General features: G+C 40.4%; 1 protein-coding gene across 3 annotated transcripts in view; it reads right to left on the reverse strand.

Moving 5' to 3' along the window:
• Positions 1-5,511: 5,511 nt before the first annotated feature.
• TAFA4 (TAFA chemokine like family member 4) overlaps positions 5,512-20,951 on the reverse strand; it is a 70,692-nt gene continuing 55,252 nt past the window's right edge. For all 3 annotated transcript variants that reach the window (XM_064432996.1, XM_064432994.1, XM_064432995.1), the window contains 3 exons: positions 13,394-13,549; positions 10,189-10,313; positions 5,512-7,331 (listed from right to left, as the gene is read on the reverse strand). In XM_064432996.1, the coding sequence (XP_064289066.1) occupies positions 7,320-7,331; positions 10,189-10,313; positions 13,394-13,549 (293 nt within the window). In that variant the 3' untranslated portion in view covers positions 5,512-7,319. The remainder of the gene's footprint in view (positions 7,332-10,188; positions 10,314-13,393; positions 13,550-20,951) is intronic.

The following is a 20,951-nucleotide window of genomic DNA, read 5'->3' on the forward strand; positions in this document are numbered from 1 at the left end:
TTACTTATAAACAAGAAAACAAAATTAATTCCTGATCTAAGCACCAAATTCTTTACAGACCTAATTAATGAGCAAAACTCAGCATCCTGAAGTGACTCGGAACAGAAATCTGCAGAATAGAAATTTGTGTGTTTAAGGGAACAACTCAACACATTTGGGAAAGAGATGGAAAGCACCAAATGAATAATATAAAAGATGAGAGACAGGATTTTATGCAAATGCAATATGAATATCAATACACCCCAACACTAGAAGAGTGAGTGCATCATTATTGTGGAAACTGGGGAATTGGCTGTGTTGTCATTCAATGCCAAAAATCAATGCTCTGTATCCTTTTCTCATGACACTGTTACAATTCATAAATTATTAACTGGAGTCTTTTGTGAAAAGTTCCTGTTTACAAGGTTACTCTGTAAGTTAAAATGTTTGTTTGCCCTCAGATCTCTACCGTAAAGCATCTGTGGGTAGATTTACATGATGAAGTTGATAGATTTGTATTTTGACAGTACATCTGTCATCCTCGCTTCCCGTGTCAAGAGGTCAGGTGTGCACTCGGTGTTATCAGGTGGCTCATTAGTGTCCTGTGGGATGTGCTACCTTGTCTGCTTTGCTTTAAGTGACAAAAAATGTTCTTTCTAGCCCTTGCTGCAGGAATTCGCATCCCCTCTGCAATTCTTTGTGTTTTCCTGCTGTCAGAAGATTGGATTCTTAGCACATGAACAGAGAATGTCTCTGGACACAGCCCCATGTGGGGGCAGAGCTCAATCCTTTCACACACACCCTGATCCACCTGAGGGTGTGAGTACCCCCATGGCCTCTTCTTTACAAGGCCTGGAACACATATTTAGGCACTCAGCACAGCCACGTTACAGCTCGCACCATCCCTGTGTAAAAAATGCACATTAACCAGAGCCAAGAAGCCCTGAGCTCACTGCTAACCACAGCACTTGTGCTCCCTGCAGGGGTAGCACCTGATCCTCAGGCTCTGAAAGCCACGGGCTACTCCAGGAGGAAGCAGTTTTCCCATGACTTTCCAAAGGCCCTGTAAAAGTTGTTGAAAGCAGCAGTACATTCCTCTGCTCTTCCTGCAATATTCCTCACGGATTTGCTAATGCCTCCTGCTGACTTGCAGGCACATCTTCAAAAGGCAGATAGAGAACATCATTGTGCATTCATCTGGACCCGTGTGAACTCATCAGCTCCAGGAGTTCCACAGGAATCCGAGTGACAGCAGAGTTTAGTCCTGTGAAGAGCAGGGCTGTTTTACAAAGCACCGATTTTATTTTGTTGGGAGTTAGAGTAATGCATTTTACATTGATTTTACCACTGTAGTAGATTACTTTGTGAGCTACTTAATTTAAAGGGTAAGCAAACAGCTGACAATTTCGCTTGCAAATCACTTGTTCTGGTGAATTTTAAGCAATGGGAATATTTGTCGAAAAACGTGGTAAAGAAAAAATCATCATGATTCTGTAAACTGGAAAATCACCAAGTGCACGATGAGCTTGGGTGGATCTGCAAAGTACTGTACAGCAGATAAATATATTCTGTACCTAATTTTGTGTTGCCTTTTAGGCTGTTTTTCCATTGCTGTAATGTTCATCTCCTTCTCACGGTGGCTCATGGATGGCCTCGTAGATGTTCCTTTAAGTTGCATGAAAATTATTTTGCAATTTATTGTGACTCTCTAAGGCCTCAGCCATACGAAGGCCACAGGTTAAGAGTCCTTGAAATGCCTTGAATAATGCTTTGTATCCATAACATGAGGTGTCTTGAGGTAAAGTTATCTTACCCATGTCACATTTTCACTCTTCTGGCTCACTGAGAGCATTTGTGGGGTTGGATGAACTTGGCCCCTCACAGATTTCTTTTCATGTCTGAGCCAACCATTCCCTCTACTCAGAAGACCCAGTAAGAAGTTTCCTGACGGGAAGGCATTTCTGTGAAAAACCTCTCTGATGATTCAAATTCTTTTTAAAAATGGAAAAAAAAGTACATCTACCCACAACCTTGAACTGCAAAGAACACAAATCAGGATTCTGTAGCCAAGAGCCATGAATGGGATCCCCAAACCTCCACCCAGAGAGAACACTAAAGAGCAGAAGGGACACTGAATTATTATGATTTGTACAATTTTGTGTAAATTCCTGTACCAACCCATGCAACCTCATGGCAGCATAGATTGTGATCAAGTGAAGCACAGCTCCGGTGAGCAAAAACATTTGTGTTCCTATTTCTCTGCTGGAGGACTTCAATGCATAAACACCAAGCATGTAAGTGGGGTCAGTTCTGCAAAACTTCATTCACAAAGATAAAAACCTTTCATAGCCCAACATTAAGAAGTCACTGCAAGTGCTGGATTATCCAGTGTCCCTAAATAACTGCAGTGAGGCAGATACAATGCAGGTTATGCCTGAGACAGACAACTGAGAGTTAAGAGAGATTTAAAAGCTGCAACCTTCACAGCAGCTTGAGTTACCTCACTTTGCTCTATATCCACAAGGAAATAGGGTACCAGCATTTCAGCTAAATCAGCTAAATTCAGCTTATCAGTGTCCTGCTAAGATCACTGCTTAACCACTTGTGATCTGACCATGCTCTTAGATCCTTCCAAAATGGAAAACTTACATTGGCTGGAAGAGGTGTATAAATCTCTGAGCTTCAGTCCAGAAAAGTGTACAGACTGAAGGTGCAAGCATTTTCTTCTCTGTTATCTAGTGGGACAGGAGAGTGAAAACAGAGCTGGTTTTCCATTTAAGTCTCCCTCTTGTCTGCACCCTTTACAAGTCATTACATATCAAAGGACCAGAAATTTGTATTCATTTCCAGGACCCATCTTGGTAAAATTCAACAGTGGCTTTTCACAGGCTTGAGCCTCCACATTCAGAGCAGCCTGCAGTGATTTTTCTGGCAACATTTCACTGACTATTATTTTGCATAAACGATTGTAATAACAACATGCTACCAATAAAACATGCTACCAAAGCTGCTCTCCTTTTGAGTGCATGTGATTTCTAGGTATTAATGGGAATGTCACACTCATACACACAGGGCACAGCAGAATGGCCCCTGAAGTGGTTTTACTCATTTTCTCCTGGTGGGTGAGTTTGTCCTCATAACCATAATAAAGCTGTGGTGCTTTATAAAATGCAAAAGGTCTCCTGAAGGTTGGCTCATGCTGTTATTCTAACCCCATTTTTGAAATCTCATCCAAATTAGAAAAATCCGGTAACTGAGACACATTCACACAGCAGAGTTCTAGACCCTAAAATACAAGCTGTTAACTCTGCCCAGGCACTTTTTTGTTTGTCTTTTTAAGAAATTTTAACAGCAGAAGACAAAGGAAATTATTTGGAGATATGCTGCTTATTCATCAAGGCAAAGTCATCATTTGAAAAAAAAGCTCCAAGTTTTATCATTGTTTAGTTAATCCCACCCTTGAAAATGAGATTCTGAAACTCTGAGGTAACTGAACTGAAAAACAATACATACTTCATGTTTTCAGGTGTAGGATTCTCATTTCCAGGCAGTGAGAATTCCTGCAGCCTTAACCTTCAAAAAACCACCCTCCTGAACATAACCAATATAATCCAAATTCCAAGGTGAACGCATCCATTCCGAGTTTGTCCAGAATTATTACCCCAATGCATTGCTGAGAGACACAGTACTGCAAAAAGCAGTTCTTCAAATGACATTACTACAGTTTAGAGGTACTAATTTATCCCAAATATTTGTTACAGGATCATTTCTATCTCAATAGATATAGAAGCATCTATTGTTATGACAGAAGTCTTAACTGTTCTCTTACCTCAGGGTCTTTTCAGTCTGCAAGCAAACTGAGAGTCTTCAAAGCCATTTTCTATTGTTGTAGGTTTGTCATAAACTAACCCTTGAGAAAATTTACAGCAAGTGTAAAAAATTTATCCACTCTCTTTAGATCCATTTTTGAACAAAAATCCTTGAAGATAAGACTTAGAGGTAAATGGAAAATGGAAAAAATGTGTCATGAATTTAACAGAGTTGTAGGATGCAAGGGAAACCTTGAAGGGAGTTATATTATGATAATTGAATTTCTAGATAAATAAAATGCCATATATCTAGTTTAAAATATATATTCAAGCATTTCTTTTGATACCACAGATATTTCCTTCTGTAGCTGGAGAAGACAAGGATGGTGGCAAGGAATGCCTGGGGAGTGAGCAGTGGCAATTCCTGCTCAAAGTGAGACAGGATGGAGCTGGAGCTCCTCACCAGTCAGTCCTGGCAGTGTTCAACACTCCCAAAAACCAGCAATGGCAGATGCCAAATAAAGCATAAAAATCTGGCAATCTGTGTCCAAAAATATTCACCAAAACTTCAAGGAGGGTTACAAAGACAGGCAGAGGGCAGAAAAAAGGCCATGAAGAAGCCAAGGTTATTTTATGCCTCCTAGTCAAATATCACCTGGAGGAAAGGAAAGGCATCAGGGTCATCCTGATGAGGGACAGTTAAGTTAAAAAGAACACAGTTAAGAAATAAGATAAAGGTATAATCAGGATATTAACCAGCTCAGCTTGGGATTTAATATATCATCAGAGAAGTGAGGGTCTGAAATAATCTTTGAAACTCTGTAGAAAGACATTGCCACTTTTAGAGCCAGAGGATTACTCTCTGAACCAGGACAGGAGAGCGTCTGCCCAAACAAAACCCTGGGTGTGATGACCCACAGGATTTAGCCCCCAGAAGCTCAACATTGGGAGCAGCCTGGGGCTGCAAAGAGATGGTGAGGATTGCTGCTTACAAAAACTGCTCTTCCAGAACCAGGAGTTAAACACAAACTCCAGAGAGAGCACACCAAGGATCTGAGCACTGATCTCTGCCACTGACAGAGCAGCTGGCACAGATTTAACTCTGCTGCCTCTCAGCAGAAGGGCAGAGCTGGTGTCAGATGCCAGACAACAGCATTGGAAGCAGCAGCAGTGCTCCACAAAGAGAGGCAGGCACACGTCACAGCATCTGTGTCAGAAAAGGCTTCAAACCAACCCAAGATCCTCTGGAACAAAGCTTCTTTAGGAATATAAAATCTGTCATGGGCTGGGTTTCTAGGAGGGCAAGCCATTCATTTGGGCCATATTTCATAATCCCATGCTACCAAATTTACATTGTAGTTTTCCCCCTTCCTCAGTGACAGCAAAAGCACCTTCCAGGGAGCTATTTCATACTGCACCCCTTTAGGGTAGGACTGAATTAGAGAAGTTCTGGTTTTGTTCTCAATTCCACCACAAATCCAGTGTATGACCACTGAAAGGAAGTTATTTTCTTTGTATTTAGCTTCAAAAATAGACAACTTTTCTCTAAAACTCTTTTTTCCCACCTAGAACATCTCAGCAACAGTTTTAACTACACATCACCATAGAACACTTACCAAAATAAATAAATTCCAGTTACAGTTCAATACTGTACAAATAGCAAATGAAAAGGATCTTCCCTGATGACACCATGAATATATATGCAGAGAAACAATAGAAATAGTAAAGGTAATTTTAAAATTTAATCAGAAAATCAAAACAATGGAAAAATATTGGGAATGTAGAGTTCATTAGGGCAAGCAGAGTCTGTTCAGCTGTCCAAGCACAGAGCAGAAAATCTCTTGTTTGCTTATCACTGAGTACAATGACCACTATGGTCCCAGCTGTAATCAAATACATAATTGAAAGTGACCTAAACCAAGGAAATCAAAACCAAAGAAACACAGGGCCAGATCCTTCCACCACTGAGTCTGGTGGGATTAACTGGCTGAATGCTCCCACTCACTCCAGCAATTCAGAAGTTAATAATTATGACCCTGAACAGTTTTTCACTGCTGATGGGATCTTTCCCATACACTAGAGAGCTTATACACAATGACTTACATTAGTACTAGACAGCTTTTTTTTTTTTCCACCTTTCAGTCTATATAAAAAATTGGATGTGCATTGTTACCCCAATATTTACATAAAGCATAACAATGACTTCTGTCTCTGGGTCACCAGCAGTTCATCTGCACTTCAGTCTGCTGCAATGTCAGGGGGAACAGACTGGCTACAGTTTCACCCCTACCCTCTATTCTATTTATGAAGACTGATGACAAAAAAACTCTAACAGACAAATAAGAAAAGGAGCATGAAATACATCTACAATAATAGGGAACAATTATGTGTCTCAAAATGTAACCACTTGGAAATTCAGTCTGTCAAGGAACTGGACATTTAATTATTATAATCATTCTAAACAAGAACTAATTGAAACTGAAGATTCACTTTTATCTAGAATTTTGCTTATGAATTTTAAGTATGTTACCTATTAGGATAAAACCAAAGCAATGAAAATCCAAACAAATTACTCCCCTTCCAGTAAGCCTTCCTTATGCAGTACAAGCCTGCTCTCCTTTTTTTGAGGCATCTCAATGAATATTTCTAGCTAATGGCTAAATTCTTTTCCATATCTAGATTCAAAGAGGCAAGGAATATGTATACTTTGCTATTCCCCTAGAGAATGGATTTATTTTAGGACAAGAAAAACTATGCCTGCTTTCAAATTTTATCTCTTTCTCATGCTTTCCTGCCATCACTTATGAATGTAAAGGTTAAACTACCTATCTGAGGAAATAAATCTAATTGCACAGCTATAACCAAAGTTTGCCCTACAATAATTGCTACTAATTCTATAAGTTCCATCTTTTCACCTTCATACCACCCTGATAGGTACTAAATTACAGTTGAAAATACACTTAGACATAATTTACTAACACAATCCCATCAATTCACTGGGATCAGCTTTGTATTTCTATGTTGTACTGTATGCAAGAAACACCTCAGACAAATCCATAGAATCATACAGGTTGAAAAGACCTTAGAGATCATCTGTACCAGTTCTAACACCAGCATTTTCATTCTATGATCCCCTAAGTTACATTCATGATCTAAACTCATTTAAAACAATTTTACATATCTTTGTGTCATTAGGAAAGTCTTATCCTTGGTGCACCACAAGAAGCTCAGGTGTGTTCTTCCACAATTTTCAGCCAGGTCTCAGATCCTTGGGAATCCAAGGTGCATTTCAGGTAGAACCAAATCTCCCTGGTTTTTCTTGTGAGATTGTAATGTACCACTGAATAGCAAAATCCAGGCTCAGGAGCTGCAGCCACAGTTGAAAGGAGAAGTGCTGTCCCTTTTTCCCAACTCCTTTGCAAGTTCAAAGGGTGAAGTCAATGACAGCAGGACAAAAAAGAGTTTGTGTAACAGCCAAGGAACAGTTCCACATGCCATAGTTCTGGGAGTGAGCTGCAGGTTCAGCCTTTGCTACCGTGTTACCTATGAAAGAAGAGGAGAGTTACTAATATAGAACTGACCAAAAAAAAGATTGTATCAGGTGCATTGTTACTGCAAAAGAACTGTGCACACAAACAGACAATGAATGAACTTGCCCCAGCCACACCTTTATATCACAGAGAAGCAGAATCTCTATAGAAATGTTAATTGCTTGTTATTTGATAGCATGCGGGGGATTTGCTGATAAAGAAATGGCAATTCACCATTAAATTTGCCACCAACCTCTCCTGGACATCTCCTATTTTGCTTTCCCAACACCAATGCCTCCAGCACAAGTGTAGGATTTACATCCCAAAGGGCCATTCAGGCAAACTGCTGCCCATTCCCAGGGCTCCATCCTAGGGGAGGGAATCAGGGACCAGGCAGCACATGGGAATAAATTGTTCTTGCAGCAGAAATCTCCCCCAGCCAGCAGAACCCCCTCAGGAGCCTGGAGGGGCTGCAGGGATGTGTGCAAGCCTTGGTGCACACACAGGGCACAAACCCAGCAGCTCTGGGTGCACAGTGAGGAGGGTCCTGCTGGATTTCCTGTCCTGGAAAAGGATGAGAACAGGCAGCTGGAAGGAAGAGAGCTCTGTCAGCTCTGCTCTGCAGTGTCTACATGTGTCACAAAACTAAACAGACACTCAGCACTGAGAAGTTTTTATTTCCTTCCCTGAGGGAACTGATGGAAGATGCAAATTCCTCAGCTTTGCACATTTTAACTGTCCCACTCAGACACTAACTATTCATCTAAATACTGAGTAGTGTCAGCAGTCTCCTCTGCTTCAAATATTTCAGTTACATTACTTTTGCTTATTTTCATGGAATGAAAAGATAGAGGACTTAAAGTTGATTAAATGACATTTCCTCTTTCAGTGCATAATTAACCTGTGGAGCCACTGTCCCACGTAGCACTGATCCCAGGGTCTTAAACAGCTTTAAAAATTGATTACAATTTTAAATGGTAATGAGATCATCTCTGGTGCATAACACAGAAAAAAATTAGTATGGAATGGATCTCAACTATTGTGTTTTAGACATCAGACAACTATTAAACTGGAAAAAATTCATGGATGCATACACTTTCTGTAATTGTCCCAAAGGGTTTTGCTGTGTCTGATTTGAGTATCCCATTGCTGAGGCTCACAGGTGGTTGAACAGTTTGGGCTATGGGTCTGACAGTTCAAATAGCTCTTTGTGTAAAATTTTAATAACATACCTAAGAATTATTTTGTTTATTGATCTGAGACAAATCTTTGGTTCATTTTCAAAATAAAAATATACGTTATGCCATACTTCCCTTTTCCCTGTGACAAGGGAACTTGTCTTTCCATTCTGGCTTCCTTACAGCTGTCCAGAGGAAGGAAGAGGCAGCTGCATGAATGAGGATCTGACACCTCACTCACCAGTGCCAACATAAAAGTCTTTGTTCTGTCCCCCACCCCTCGAATATCTGTGAAGGCATCAAGGATAATTAACCCTCACTCAAAGGATAATTAGCCTGACTCACTCTTCTCCAATAAAGTCCTTTTGGTATAAACTGTCAGCTCTCTTCTGGTATGTCCAGAGATGAAGTTGTCCTGTACAATGTCTAGAACTCCTGATTCTCCAGTCTCACCCTTCAATGTGATGCTACAATGCTACTCCTTATCTACAAATGAGCAGTTAAAAATCAGCTCTGGGAACAAAATCCAAAAACCCACAACAACAACAAAAAACCCAAAAAAAAAAACAAACAAAAAAAAAACAAACACAGAAAGGCTGAGGGTGATCTTTTATCTTGCAATAACTGAGTCCCAGTTATCCACATTGATTCCAGGTGTAGTGTCCACCACAGGGGATCAGCAGGACCCAGGCATGCTGTAGACTACATTTTTGACACTTGATAAATATCATTGGCCATAGAAAGGTTTGGATTGAAAAAGTTCTTGAAGGTCTTCTACTTCCAATCCCTCTGCCATGAGCAGGGATGCCACTCCTCTGTGCCACTGTGCAATGCCTACAGACCAGCAGTGCCACAGCTGCCCAAAACATCCAATTTCCTCTCATCCATGCAGAAATTAGTGCAGTTTTCACTCCTCAGAACAGCCTTCACTAAACAACATTTGGTGACAGTATTGCTTATTAACTCAGACTGCAACCTAATGAAGAACATTCTTTCCCAGCTAGAAGAGGCTGTAAAGGGAAAAGCTGAGCATATGTCTCTCCTTGCTATTGCCTGCTAAAGACTCCTGCTTTATGATGTATTTAGACCTGCAGTTTGCTGTGACTTGTTGAACTTCAATGCACTGAAACAATTTTAAATTGCCAAGCAGACAGAGGACATGATATTTTCTCTCAATTAATTAAGAAATAAGATGACATAGCAAAGGTCTGGTTTAAAAAAAAAAAAAATCAGGCCAACTACAGGGTGGTCTGTAATTAGAAATATTCTGAACCAGCCTGATTTCCAGGGGTGCTCAGTGTGGCACAGTGTCATCAGTGCAGGTTTTCAACAACTCCCAAGCCAGTCTGGTACTTTCAAAATGTAAAAGGCTGTCCAACACAAGAATCTAACTTCATGTGACAGTGGTAAAGATCTTGGATCCCTGTATTCAGTCTGCAAATTGAAGAATTGGTTCTGGAACATGATTATCCCTCTAGCACTGAGCACAATGAAAGTTTCTTTGGCTCATTTCCAGTGTGACTGCAGGAAGGGGCAGCTCTGACCTAATATTTCCTCTCTGAGAGCAACTAATTAATCACAGCTTTCCAAAACTTTGAGAAGGCCAAGACTGGTGCTCACACCCACAGACACAATGCAATAAGAGCAATCAGCAGACTGGCATCTTTAAATATAGGTGATCTCTGTACTTGCCTTGGTGGTTTTGACTTTATTTCCACTGCTGCAAGACCAACCTGAATAGTCTGGTAGTACTTTACAGTCCTCTCCATCCAAACAGGGGTTCATGTGACACCACCACTTCTGCAGGACAATGGAAGCTAGAAAAAAAGAAGCAGGGAGGAGAAACAATATATTTTTTATCACCCTTGTGGGTTTTTTTGCAGAGAGGTTGTCTGTGCCATATTCAATTAGTTCATTTCAAAAGGTAAAATCAACAATTATTGGTTTAATAGTAAATTACATGGACTGTGTTTGAGGTAAAAAAGTGGCTAAACACCAGCCCTCAGAAGGGTAAATGCCATATCCAAATGATAAAGAGGCAGGCACCACCAGAGACTGATTCCAGCATTTGAATTGACTTCTGGAAATACCTTTCCATCTCCACAGACAACAAAAATTACTTGTCTCCTTCATTTTCATGCTTCAGTCAAGTACCTACTGTAAGGGGGCATGAAGCTGAGGCTTCTTGTTTAACCATACATGCATATGGGAGACTGGACAGAGAAATGCCAGTTTCTTCCTTCACTGGGTGAGAAAATAGAATTGCACAGAGATGTAAACCCCAGAGGTGTCTCAGGAGGTAAGAATGGGGAAACCTCTGGCAAGCAGTAGAATATTGACTAAAAATCCATTTGCATTCACACTGCCACTTCTGCAACATGTTTTGGAAGGCTACAGTTGTACACCTTAACTAGGTAAATTTATTAATTTTCTACCCTTAAGCCAATTTCTATTAAGACCATGCCTATTATTTTTAGAAATGTATTCATGACCTTATAAACCTGCTATTAACAACAGCACAAACACCTGCATGCATTTCTCAGTTTTGCATTGTTCATGGCACTCATCAAATCCCAGAAAATTATTATGAAATATATCAGTACACAATCCTACATAATCTATATTGGATTTCAAAATAAAATATGGCTTAAGACGTGGATTCAGCTAGTCTGCATTATGCTACTATGCGCACAAACTATTGAATCACATGCCTTAAAAGATAACACATTCAGAAGATATGAACAGAAATAATGGGGTCTGCTGCTTGTAAAGTACTTTTTTTTCCTTTTAATTTCAAGATATATTTGTTCTTCTGCAACCTTTAAATTGGGGTGTCAAGCAGGCAAGCTGACATCAGGATATTGCTGAAATGTTCATTCAATTATTTTGTTTTGCGCTTTTACTGAAGAATGTTATGAAAAAATACACTTCTGGAACACTGCTATGGCTTTTATAAACTAATCTTTCAGTCTTATAACATTACAGAATAAACGTATGAACTTCCACCAGTCATCATTGATACTGATTGACTGTGGATTAAAAAAAAATGGGTGAAACCTGACTGTGCTTCCAGGGAGGAGAGAGATAATTTCTGATAAGGGCAGTAAAGGTGGAGTGAAAAACACCCAGAGAAGATGGCAGCACCCAACAGGGCTTGGGGCACAGAGAAAAACACAAAACACGGGATGTGGGATGGAAGGAGGCACCCTGATCCTTCCTGGAGGAGTGGGAATGAGGAATGATCACCACAGGTCTGCTGGGGCAAGCAGGGCTGGGGATTTGAGGTGGGAGCACCAGGGACCAACCACAGCACTGACCAACAGCAGAGGGAATTGCTGCCCTATTGCAAAGTATCACCGCTACTGGATAAGGCCTGAAGTTCAATGATGATAAAAAACAACTTCAATCCAATTGCTTTATAAAATATGTAAATAATAAAAAAAAAATCTTATGCTTTGGGTATATCCTTCCCTTTAAACTCATGGCAAATTAAACAAGCCTGCACTCAGGACAAACGTGCTGGGAAAAGCCCCTAAAAGTCTGCACCAGTCTGTAGTATGCAAATTGAAGACTCAAACAGTTTCTTGCTTTCACAGTGTAGGAGTCTACTGAAGGGTATGTACAGAGTGGGAGAAAACACCTCAGATCCTGAGGCTGAGGAAAGAGAGTTTCAGCTTCTGTGCTGCAGCAACTCACTCTAGTCCCAGATGCTGGCAAAAATAAGCAAAGCCTGCTAAAGCAACACCCTAAGGAGTGAGGGGGAATCTAAGGCTTCCACTTGAAAAGTCAAAATCTTACATTCATAATATTTTGTTGCACTTAATTGCAACTATACCTGAATAAAAAAACAGCTGTTAAATTCCTTCAGCAACTGTTGGCTGAATCAAGCTTCAGCACTATTTATATTTCTGCCATAGAATGACAGTGTCACCTTTGCAATCTTTGAGTTTAAAATAATATCTGACTTCTATTATCTGTTATATGCAAAAGTATTTCTGCTATTTGGTGTGTCACCTAAAAATGCAGAAGACATTTCTGATGTAACAAGAAAACTCTCTAAGAAAATACACTGTTAAACTTAACAGTATTGCTGAATTATAAAGCATGAAAACACTAGGCATCTAAAAATCTTTTTCAAAAATATACTTTTTAAAAAATATCTGTTTTGACAGCTTCATAATAGGTTAAAAAAATCAAAAACGAGATTCACGTGTATTTGGAGTTCTATGTCTGACATTAAATATTTCTGAATATTAGATTAGAATTGGACTTTGAAGCTTGTTGTTTTATGTTTAAGTGAATTGGTTGCAATTTTATGCGCAAAAGAATAAAAGCAGAATCTTGCTTATGAATTAATGAAATGAGGGGTTTTGGTAACTTTAAGAAAAAGTCTGTCTTGGAGTAGATTTACTTACTTAACAAGGGCAGCAACCCCTACAAAAAATAAGCACGTTAAATGGTGAAATATTGATCTAGAGAAAAGCTCTCCATGTCAGATGTCCCAGCACCATCTGCATGCCCAGTCTTAGGGTTGCATTTATTATCCACTGAATTTTTAGCCAAGCCACTAAGTCATAAGACATCTGGAAGAGTTAATATCATAAGCTTGAATTGCTTGGCTTATGCTGCTTTCAAACTAGTTTTAGAGGAGAATTCTTGCGTTAAAAAATTAAGAAGTTTTATTGGCACAGACATGAAATGGCCCAGTACATATATTAAGAGGATTAATTACACCAAGATTTATGCACGGGCTTATTATCATCAAGGCACAGAGATGTTTCCGAAACGAACAAAAGGAAGGATTACGCTTTTTTTTGAGGCAGCGGGAAGTCAGACATGAAGGAGAATAAACTCCTCCAACAAGCTGAGGGAGCCAGGGGCGAGCAGGGGCTCTCACCTTCCACGCAGGAGGGCTGAGCCCGCGTGGTGCCGGCCACCTGGCCCGGGAAGCAGGAGCACTTCACGGTCTGGGAGCGCTCCTCGATCCGGTTCTTGTTGCAGCAGCGGTGCACGGCCACCACCTCACACGTCCCTTGCTTCACCTGGTGCTGGCCTGGCAGTTCCAGGGCCAAGGGATGGAGAGGAAAAGGGATGGAGAGGAAAAACACAACAGTGCCTGTGAGAAACTGTCCAAACAGGATGACTCTTGCAGCAGGGGACTTCAGGACTTCATCTTAATTACTTACTTAATTACTTTGTTATAATATATTATTTTATACTATATAAATTACATTTAAACTGGTTGGATTAATCAGTTAGATGATGAAGGCAAAAAGACAGAGCACACCCATCTTCCTTTGCCTTCCTGACATCCATCAGGTTTTATATTTAATTATTTCCCTTCATAAATGGACACAGTGGATAGGATAATATTTAATACAAAAGAGACAGATTAAATAGTAGAAAAACTTTTTAACACATCCACACATAAGCACTGCTTGCTATGCTTGTCATCACACACAGGCTGAGAACAAGGTAGGCTGTAAAGCTGTTATAGACAGTCAGGTTTTGTCCAAAAGAAAAATAAACCACACCCAAAGTGTATGGATTTCTTCAGTTTTCTCCCAGACCATTCTGAATAAACCTCTGATAAATATTGTGTCCTCCTGCTTTTCTCACTATCCCCTATTACTCCAAGCTTATTTTCCCCCTCCCTTTTTCTTCCTTGCTCTTCACTTCACATCTCACCTCAGTGCTCCTTGCAGCTGATCATTTTCCTCCACTGCCAAAATTCCTCTCCATCCTGCCTAAACCTCCTCTCAGAAACTCCACTTCACAAGCCCCTCAGCTCCCTGCACAAGTCATTTCCATGTCCTCACTTCCCTGAACAGCCTTCAAGTGCTTCATCTTGCATTTGTCTTGTCTTATTTAGAGTAGAGCCTTGGATGGCTCTTATCTGTGTTTGTAAAGCACCTTGTAAATTAACAGCACTACAGAGCAGTTTGAGTTATTTCATAAGAGAGAGACAGAGACAACACTGAGAATAACAAAAATAGTCACCATCAAAGCGGCACCAAGTGTGAGAAGAGAGACAGCCCAGACACTGGTGTAGGTGTGGCTGATATCAAAGGCACAGAGAATAAAGAAATGCAGGGGGAAGGCAGAGAGCTCTCCACAAACAGACAATCCTCCAGCTGACAAACCTGAGAATTATCCAGAATTATTCACTCTGTGTTTGCCCTGTTTGGAGGTTTTTGTTTGGATATTTTAGGCTGGTTTTGGGTTTTTTGGTTTTTTACAGTATCTGCTGCTAATATCAGGCATACCTTTACAAATGAAATTTTCCTGAGGGATAAAGATCACTGTCATTTTTGTGCAGAACATATTATTACTTGATTAGGTGTGAAATCTTAACTTTCAAAAAGAATTAGCAATGCAATTTAGGCTTCTATGGGGAGGTTCCTAAAAAAAAATTATTAAATACATACATATAACTTTTTTTAAAAGTTGGCTTGGCAGTGTTCCTTCCTGTGTATGTTTTGGTTTCACAAGTATTTCAAGCACAGCTGAAATACTTGTGAAAACACTTGGCTGCCTGAATTTTGTTGCCAAATTTGTATTCATAACAACCTCAATGGACAAAAAACTATGCATATTCAATCTTGGAGTGGAAATGTGATGTTCTACTTGAGCACTCAACTTTTTAAAAAATTATATATACAGAGATTTTGGGGGTTTTTTTCCCTTTTTTTCCCTGAGGACAAAGCTACAGTACTTTTAAGCAAAATGTGCTACAGTAGAAAAATGTATAAGGTATTTTACAGCAAGTTGGCAAAATGCTGAAGACAACATAAAAGTACCTTACAGGGCCACTGTAATAAGTTTATTGGCAGACTCTGACTTTTAATGCAAGTACCTAATAACAAACATGGAAAAAAATGAAAACACCTACTAGTCAGAAGAACAGCAGCTTCTCTGTAAGTCAATATGGAAAACACACAGAAGAGAAAGCAAATTTGCCACTTCATCCCAAAGTTTTGTTCCTCAAAATACCTGACATGACAATGCTTGGAGAAAAGCACAAGTGGCACAAGTTCTGACAGAAAAGATTTTGTAAAATGAGACTGTTATTTAAGAGAGGTTGTTAATTTAATAAGGTTGTTAATGTATTTATTAAATAAATGTAATATTTATTTCATTATCTGTTTTTTAGTGCTACAGCCTGAATCAATACCCTTTGGAATAAACAGGAGAAAATTTCCATTGGTTTCCTACAGTGCCCACTGTGGTGGTCCTACATTCACTGGAATCAACAGCAAAGTTTCTATTCACTCCAGGAGAGCAAGGTCAGAGTCTGCTTGGTCTCTTGAGAAGGAGATTTTATAAAGGAAGCAATAAAAAGCAAAAATTTTGAACTGCTCGGGCCACATATTTGTGTTTGCCACAAATTGTTGTGATTTGTATCATCATCTGAAAAACCAAGTGGCCAGGCGTTGTCCTTAAGCAAAGTCACAATTCACCAGACATCAGATGCTGAAATAAAAGAAACCTTTTTTCCAGAAGGTACGTCATAAGGATGGACAAGCTCCAGCTCCAAGGATCAATATGTAGCTACAAGGATGTCTATTTTCCACCATAAATCCTGTTTCCTTTAGGTGAACAGTCCTGTTAAGCCAATACCAAAGGAAATCAAACACGCTGGCCCTGAGCACACAGCCCCAAAAACCCGGAGCTGTCTTTCAATTATCTCGTTTGACTTTTGAAGCAGTGACAGGGGTGCCCTGAAGTGCCAGGAGTCAACAGACACACTCTGTTTGCAGAAGCTGAGATAAAAATACCCCCTGAGAGCAGCCCTTGGTTTAGGAGCTGTTTTACTTCACATTCCTCTTTGGCAGCTCCACGAGCAGGTGAGGGAAGGTGTGCCCTCTTCATCTGCTTGCAGGAGTGGGATCCCAGGTTTGAAAACACCACTGCCACACAAGGGAAGGCAGCACTCCCCTCCCTCACCCCTCATGCACAGCTCTTATGGAGCACAGCTCTAAAAAGCCACAGACATCTGCATGCATCATTTGCATTAATTGGATTGCCCTTGTAATAGTCTTTCCCCTCCTACATGCTCACATCGATATTTCCTCCTGCTTGTTCACACACATCCTGACACTTTTTATGCTGTTGAGCACCATATGAATTTCTCCTTAATATTCAGACACATCTGTGAGCAGGTGCTGAACAAATGCTGAGGGTTAAAGTGGTGCCTTTCAATCCTGTTTTTGCCACTGTTCAGAAATATAGAGGATAAACACTCATTTGCAGAGTGGCTTTCGCATTTAAGAAAACTCACAGAAAACCTTAACCAACCCTAACTCAATCTGTTCCTCCCTAGATCTACTGAAACCTGTTGTATCTGCATTCAGGTGCCCAACAGCAGCAAAAAGAAAGAATATAAGAATTCTCTCCTGCATGTTTTAATATTCATCTTGCACTAAATAAACCTTCACCTCAGGTTTAAAGTACACTTAACATGCAGCTGAGATTATACTGACAGAAACACTCAAGAAATGCCTTAAAATATTTTATAATTGATGGATTCTCTAGAAGCCAAGTAATTAGAAGAGCAGGGAGTGGAGAGTTTTCAAAATGTGAAGATCACAGTAAATGAATTCTATGCTGGCCACATCAGGAAAGCCATTTCAGGGAGAAATGCAGTGCTAGAGAGGGAGAAAAGCTGTGGAGAGCAAAGCCCATAAATTCATAGCTCATCTGTATGAGCTCTGTAAACCTATTCAGATCTGTGACTTCAGGGCTGTCGGTATTTGGGGTTAAAATTCGGTTACATCTTCCCTTTTGAATAAAAACTCTCCAGAGGGAGAAGATTTTATCAGCAGCACCATCACAGAAAGGTCTCTGTCACAGAGCACCTTCTGCATGCTGAAGGGAGAGCATGGGCCAGCAGGCACAGGGGATGGGTGTTGAAAACCACACAGCTCTGTGTTCCTCTTATCAGCAGCTTGGCACGTGTGCTGCTCTCCATACCCTAATTTCTTTACAGCTTTTCTTCCCCAGAACACCAGTGCTGCTCTGGTTCACTGAGGACACTTTCTCTGTCTGCCAGTACAGGGCACAGACAATGGGACAGGGCTCCCTGATGGAAGCAACCTCCAGGATCCTCCCTGCTGTGAATTTTGCTGCCTTCCATAGTGAGATGTCAGCAATGAGATACCAGCACCCTCAGGTGCCCAGGTCTAGGATGCTTCTTAATGACCTCCAGAAGTGGCCTCATTGAGGTTCTGTGACCATTTATTTGTCATCTGTAGGATTTTTATCCCAGAAGAATGTGCTGTGTAGAGCTGCAAGGCAGCCCCCCAGGATTTCAGAGAACACAGACATCTCTGAAGAACAAGAAAGCACAAACCAGGAAGTTATTGGACTTGGACATTACAAGCCAACACAAGTGTTGTGAGTAGAGATGACTCAATAATCACTACTGAACTGTTTATTCTCAGTGGTATTCTTAATATTCTCAGTATTATTCTTAGTACTTTTTTTCCCAACAAACATATTTGACAAGACCTTATTTTCACTTTCTTCATAGAAGTCAGAGGGCAGATACCAATTAATACTTCTAAAATTCTTGGAAATGCTCAAAAGAAAAGAGGGAAATACAATTATTGTTAATAAAATATCAAACATGGTAGTGATGCACTTCAAAACCACAGGGAACATATCAAAGAAAGAAGGAGGCTTTCAGAAGGTTGCTAACCAATTCTGTCCACATGCATTTCATCTCTGTGACTAATTCTGATCACTCCCAGGGAGTGCTGTCTCAATGCAATATACATGCAGGCAGCACGCCTCTACCAGAAATCCTGAACAAACGCCTCTTTCTTCTCATTTCTTGGCTAAGAAACATAAGGAAAAGAAAAATTTAAAGGGAGTTTTTTTATCTCTGTTTCATAATCTGCCACCTCTGATGAAGAGAGCTACTATGCTGTGGAGAGCAGCAAATCTGGAGTAGGATGAGCCCAGCTCAGCACATTCCTCAGAAAGCCTCAAAAGCAGCAAGCTTGGTCTGCACAAAATCAACTGCATCATTTATTTAAAGGGTAAGAGGATGGATGTCAATAGGAGGATGAACAGCTATGGAACTAAATATTGCAGACAGCATTAAGAGAAACAAATGGGTTTAGAAGTCAGCACTGATGCTGTTTGGAAGAGGACAGCACTTTAAGAAGCTTGGTGCCAGTTTATCATCTGCCTTCATCTCATGCTGGCTTTTGCTTACAAATGCATGAGCATAGAAAGCACACACCAGAAGGCAAATATTGTTAGAAAAACACAAACATTAGAGGAAATAACACTTGCTATTTTTCGTATTCTTTGCCAAACATATTTACAAGGACCAATCCAGCTCACAGGGCAGGGTGTTTTGATGGGTAAAAGTGGGAAAGGGCTGTTTCTAAAGATTAAAACTCTTCTCAAGAAAAGAAGCTAAAAGTCACTTGGAAAGTAAAATGTACACACCATGTTAGAGGCTGAGAATATCAGCAGAGCTTTTTCTTTGCTATCATTCCATCAGTTACTGGATCTTTTTCATAATCTCACACTCATTTCTCAAGGTTCTATCTTAGATGCTCTCCTCCTTCAAGGGTATAAAGCACAGATATATGTATATACACACACTTTCTCAGAAATTGTCTCTGAATATACAAATCAGTTCAGTTCCACTTTTAAAGTTCAACCTTTTCACTTATGGGCAGTAAGGGAGTGCTCAGAGATAGTCCAGAACTGCCCCAAAAGCCCAGTTCAGCTGTTCTAGGAATAAACAGACAAGAAATATCTTCCCATAACCTGCCCATGATAGGAGGCAAAGTAAAATGTAACACACACACAAAAAAAAAAAATCAAACAAAAACAAAAGAAGGGAAAAAATAATCCTGTTTGCTAGCTATTACTTTTACAATCCACAAATACACTGCAGGACTGCGATTCCTTGTGCTAACATCTGTAAGGAAAAAGAAGGCAAAGATACAGCCATTGAACAGGCGTAGGAATAGATGGAGCTTCCACAATGTGCAGGTTTCCAACTAAAGAGTTTTTCTCACTATTTATGAAGTTACAGATTTTGTTCTCATCTAGACATTTGTGCTTTTTTTTCCTTGTGGAAACCAGCAGTGTGGTATGTGCAAAATCACAATCAAGATTTTAACTGGGGAATCAGGGAAGCAGCCCTGAACCACTTTAATTTGTTTCAGGTGAGAAGTAACACGTGGGGTAAAAAACCAAACAACTCTCAAAACAAGCACCTAGGTAGAAAGAAGCACCAGGGGTACAGTGGGTGTGCCTCTATATCTGAAAATAGGTGAGTGACCTCAAACCCTGATAATGAGACCCAAAGAGTTAATGAAATCATAACCCTTCAGAGCAGGTGGAGGAAGCTGCTGACACAGCTGGAGAGAATCCTGTGACACAGTGAATTCTGTGCTGAGTGTCACAGGTCACATCCATATGGAGATTAAAGTCCCCTGGAATAAGTAGCACAGGTGACCTTAGATCAGACACAAGCACAGAGACTTCTCCAAGGAATGAAGCATTAAATCTGAGTGGTCAATAAATCAAAACAGCTGAGAAGGTGCTGGAAATGCAGGGGGGAGGAGGGGAAAGCTGCTGCAAATGGGAAGGTGGATGAAGGGTGACCTGGAAGCAAAAACAAATTAAAACATGAGTGTCTCCATGTGCCAGGGGGCTCACTGAACTCGATCAATGAGGACTGCTGCCTTTCAGCTGGGCACCAATATTCATCTGCTTCAAGCACACACATCACTTGTGCAGACAAAATCCAAGACTTAAAACCTCATAAGGCACCTCAGAGCAAAGCAGTGTTAATAATTTCCTACGGGCAGCTTCCTGCTGTGGGGCTATTTTAGGTGAGGCACAGGAGAAAATGCAAAGGAAAGATTTGGTTTTCAATCATAACTTGTAGCAAATGAGCAACATTGTGCTCTCTAATACAGAAGAATTTCCCAGGTGTCCCATTAACATTCACTCCTGCTATTACACGTGGACCACTATTTTTCTCTCATTTGTTCCTTCCTTCACAAATTTATCATGAGAGAAGGGAAAGAGAATGAAGCCAGTTCCCTGGAGAGATTTCTGCTTGCCTGAAGAAAGCAGGTACACACATCCATACAGGCCAGGCTTATAGTTACCACTTTGTAAGCAAAAATTTAATTCTCTGCCTCAAGTGAGAGCTGATTTCCTCTTACAAAAGGGTTGTTCTTGCCATAGGAAAGCAAAAATTGCATATTTGGGACCACAAACTGAGAAAGGCAGTCCCATCCACATCAATAATGAAGGCACCCTGCCCAAGGTGTCACTAACAGCCCTTGCAGGCACGGGGAGCTCACTGCCATTTGCAGTTGCTCTCCACACCCAGTCTCAGGACTGTGCTTGTTTCACAGCAGCTTATTGCTGCTCATCTATGACATGACAGAAGTTCATTTAATAGTATTATAATC

The sequence above is a fragment of the Passer domesticus genome, chromosome 9, assembly GCF_036417665.1.
Source record: "Passer domesticus isolate bPasDom1 chromosome 9, bPasDom1.hap1, whole genome shotgun sequence".
NCBI classification, from domain to species: Eukaryota; Metazoa; Chordata; class Aves; order Passeriformes; family Passeridae; genus Passer; species Passer domesticus.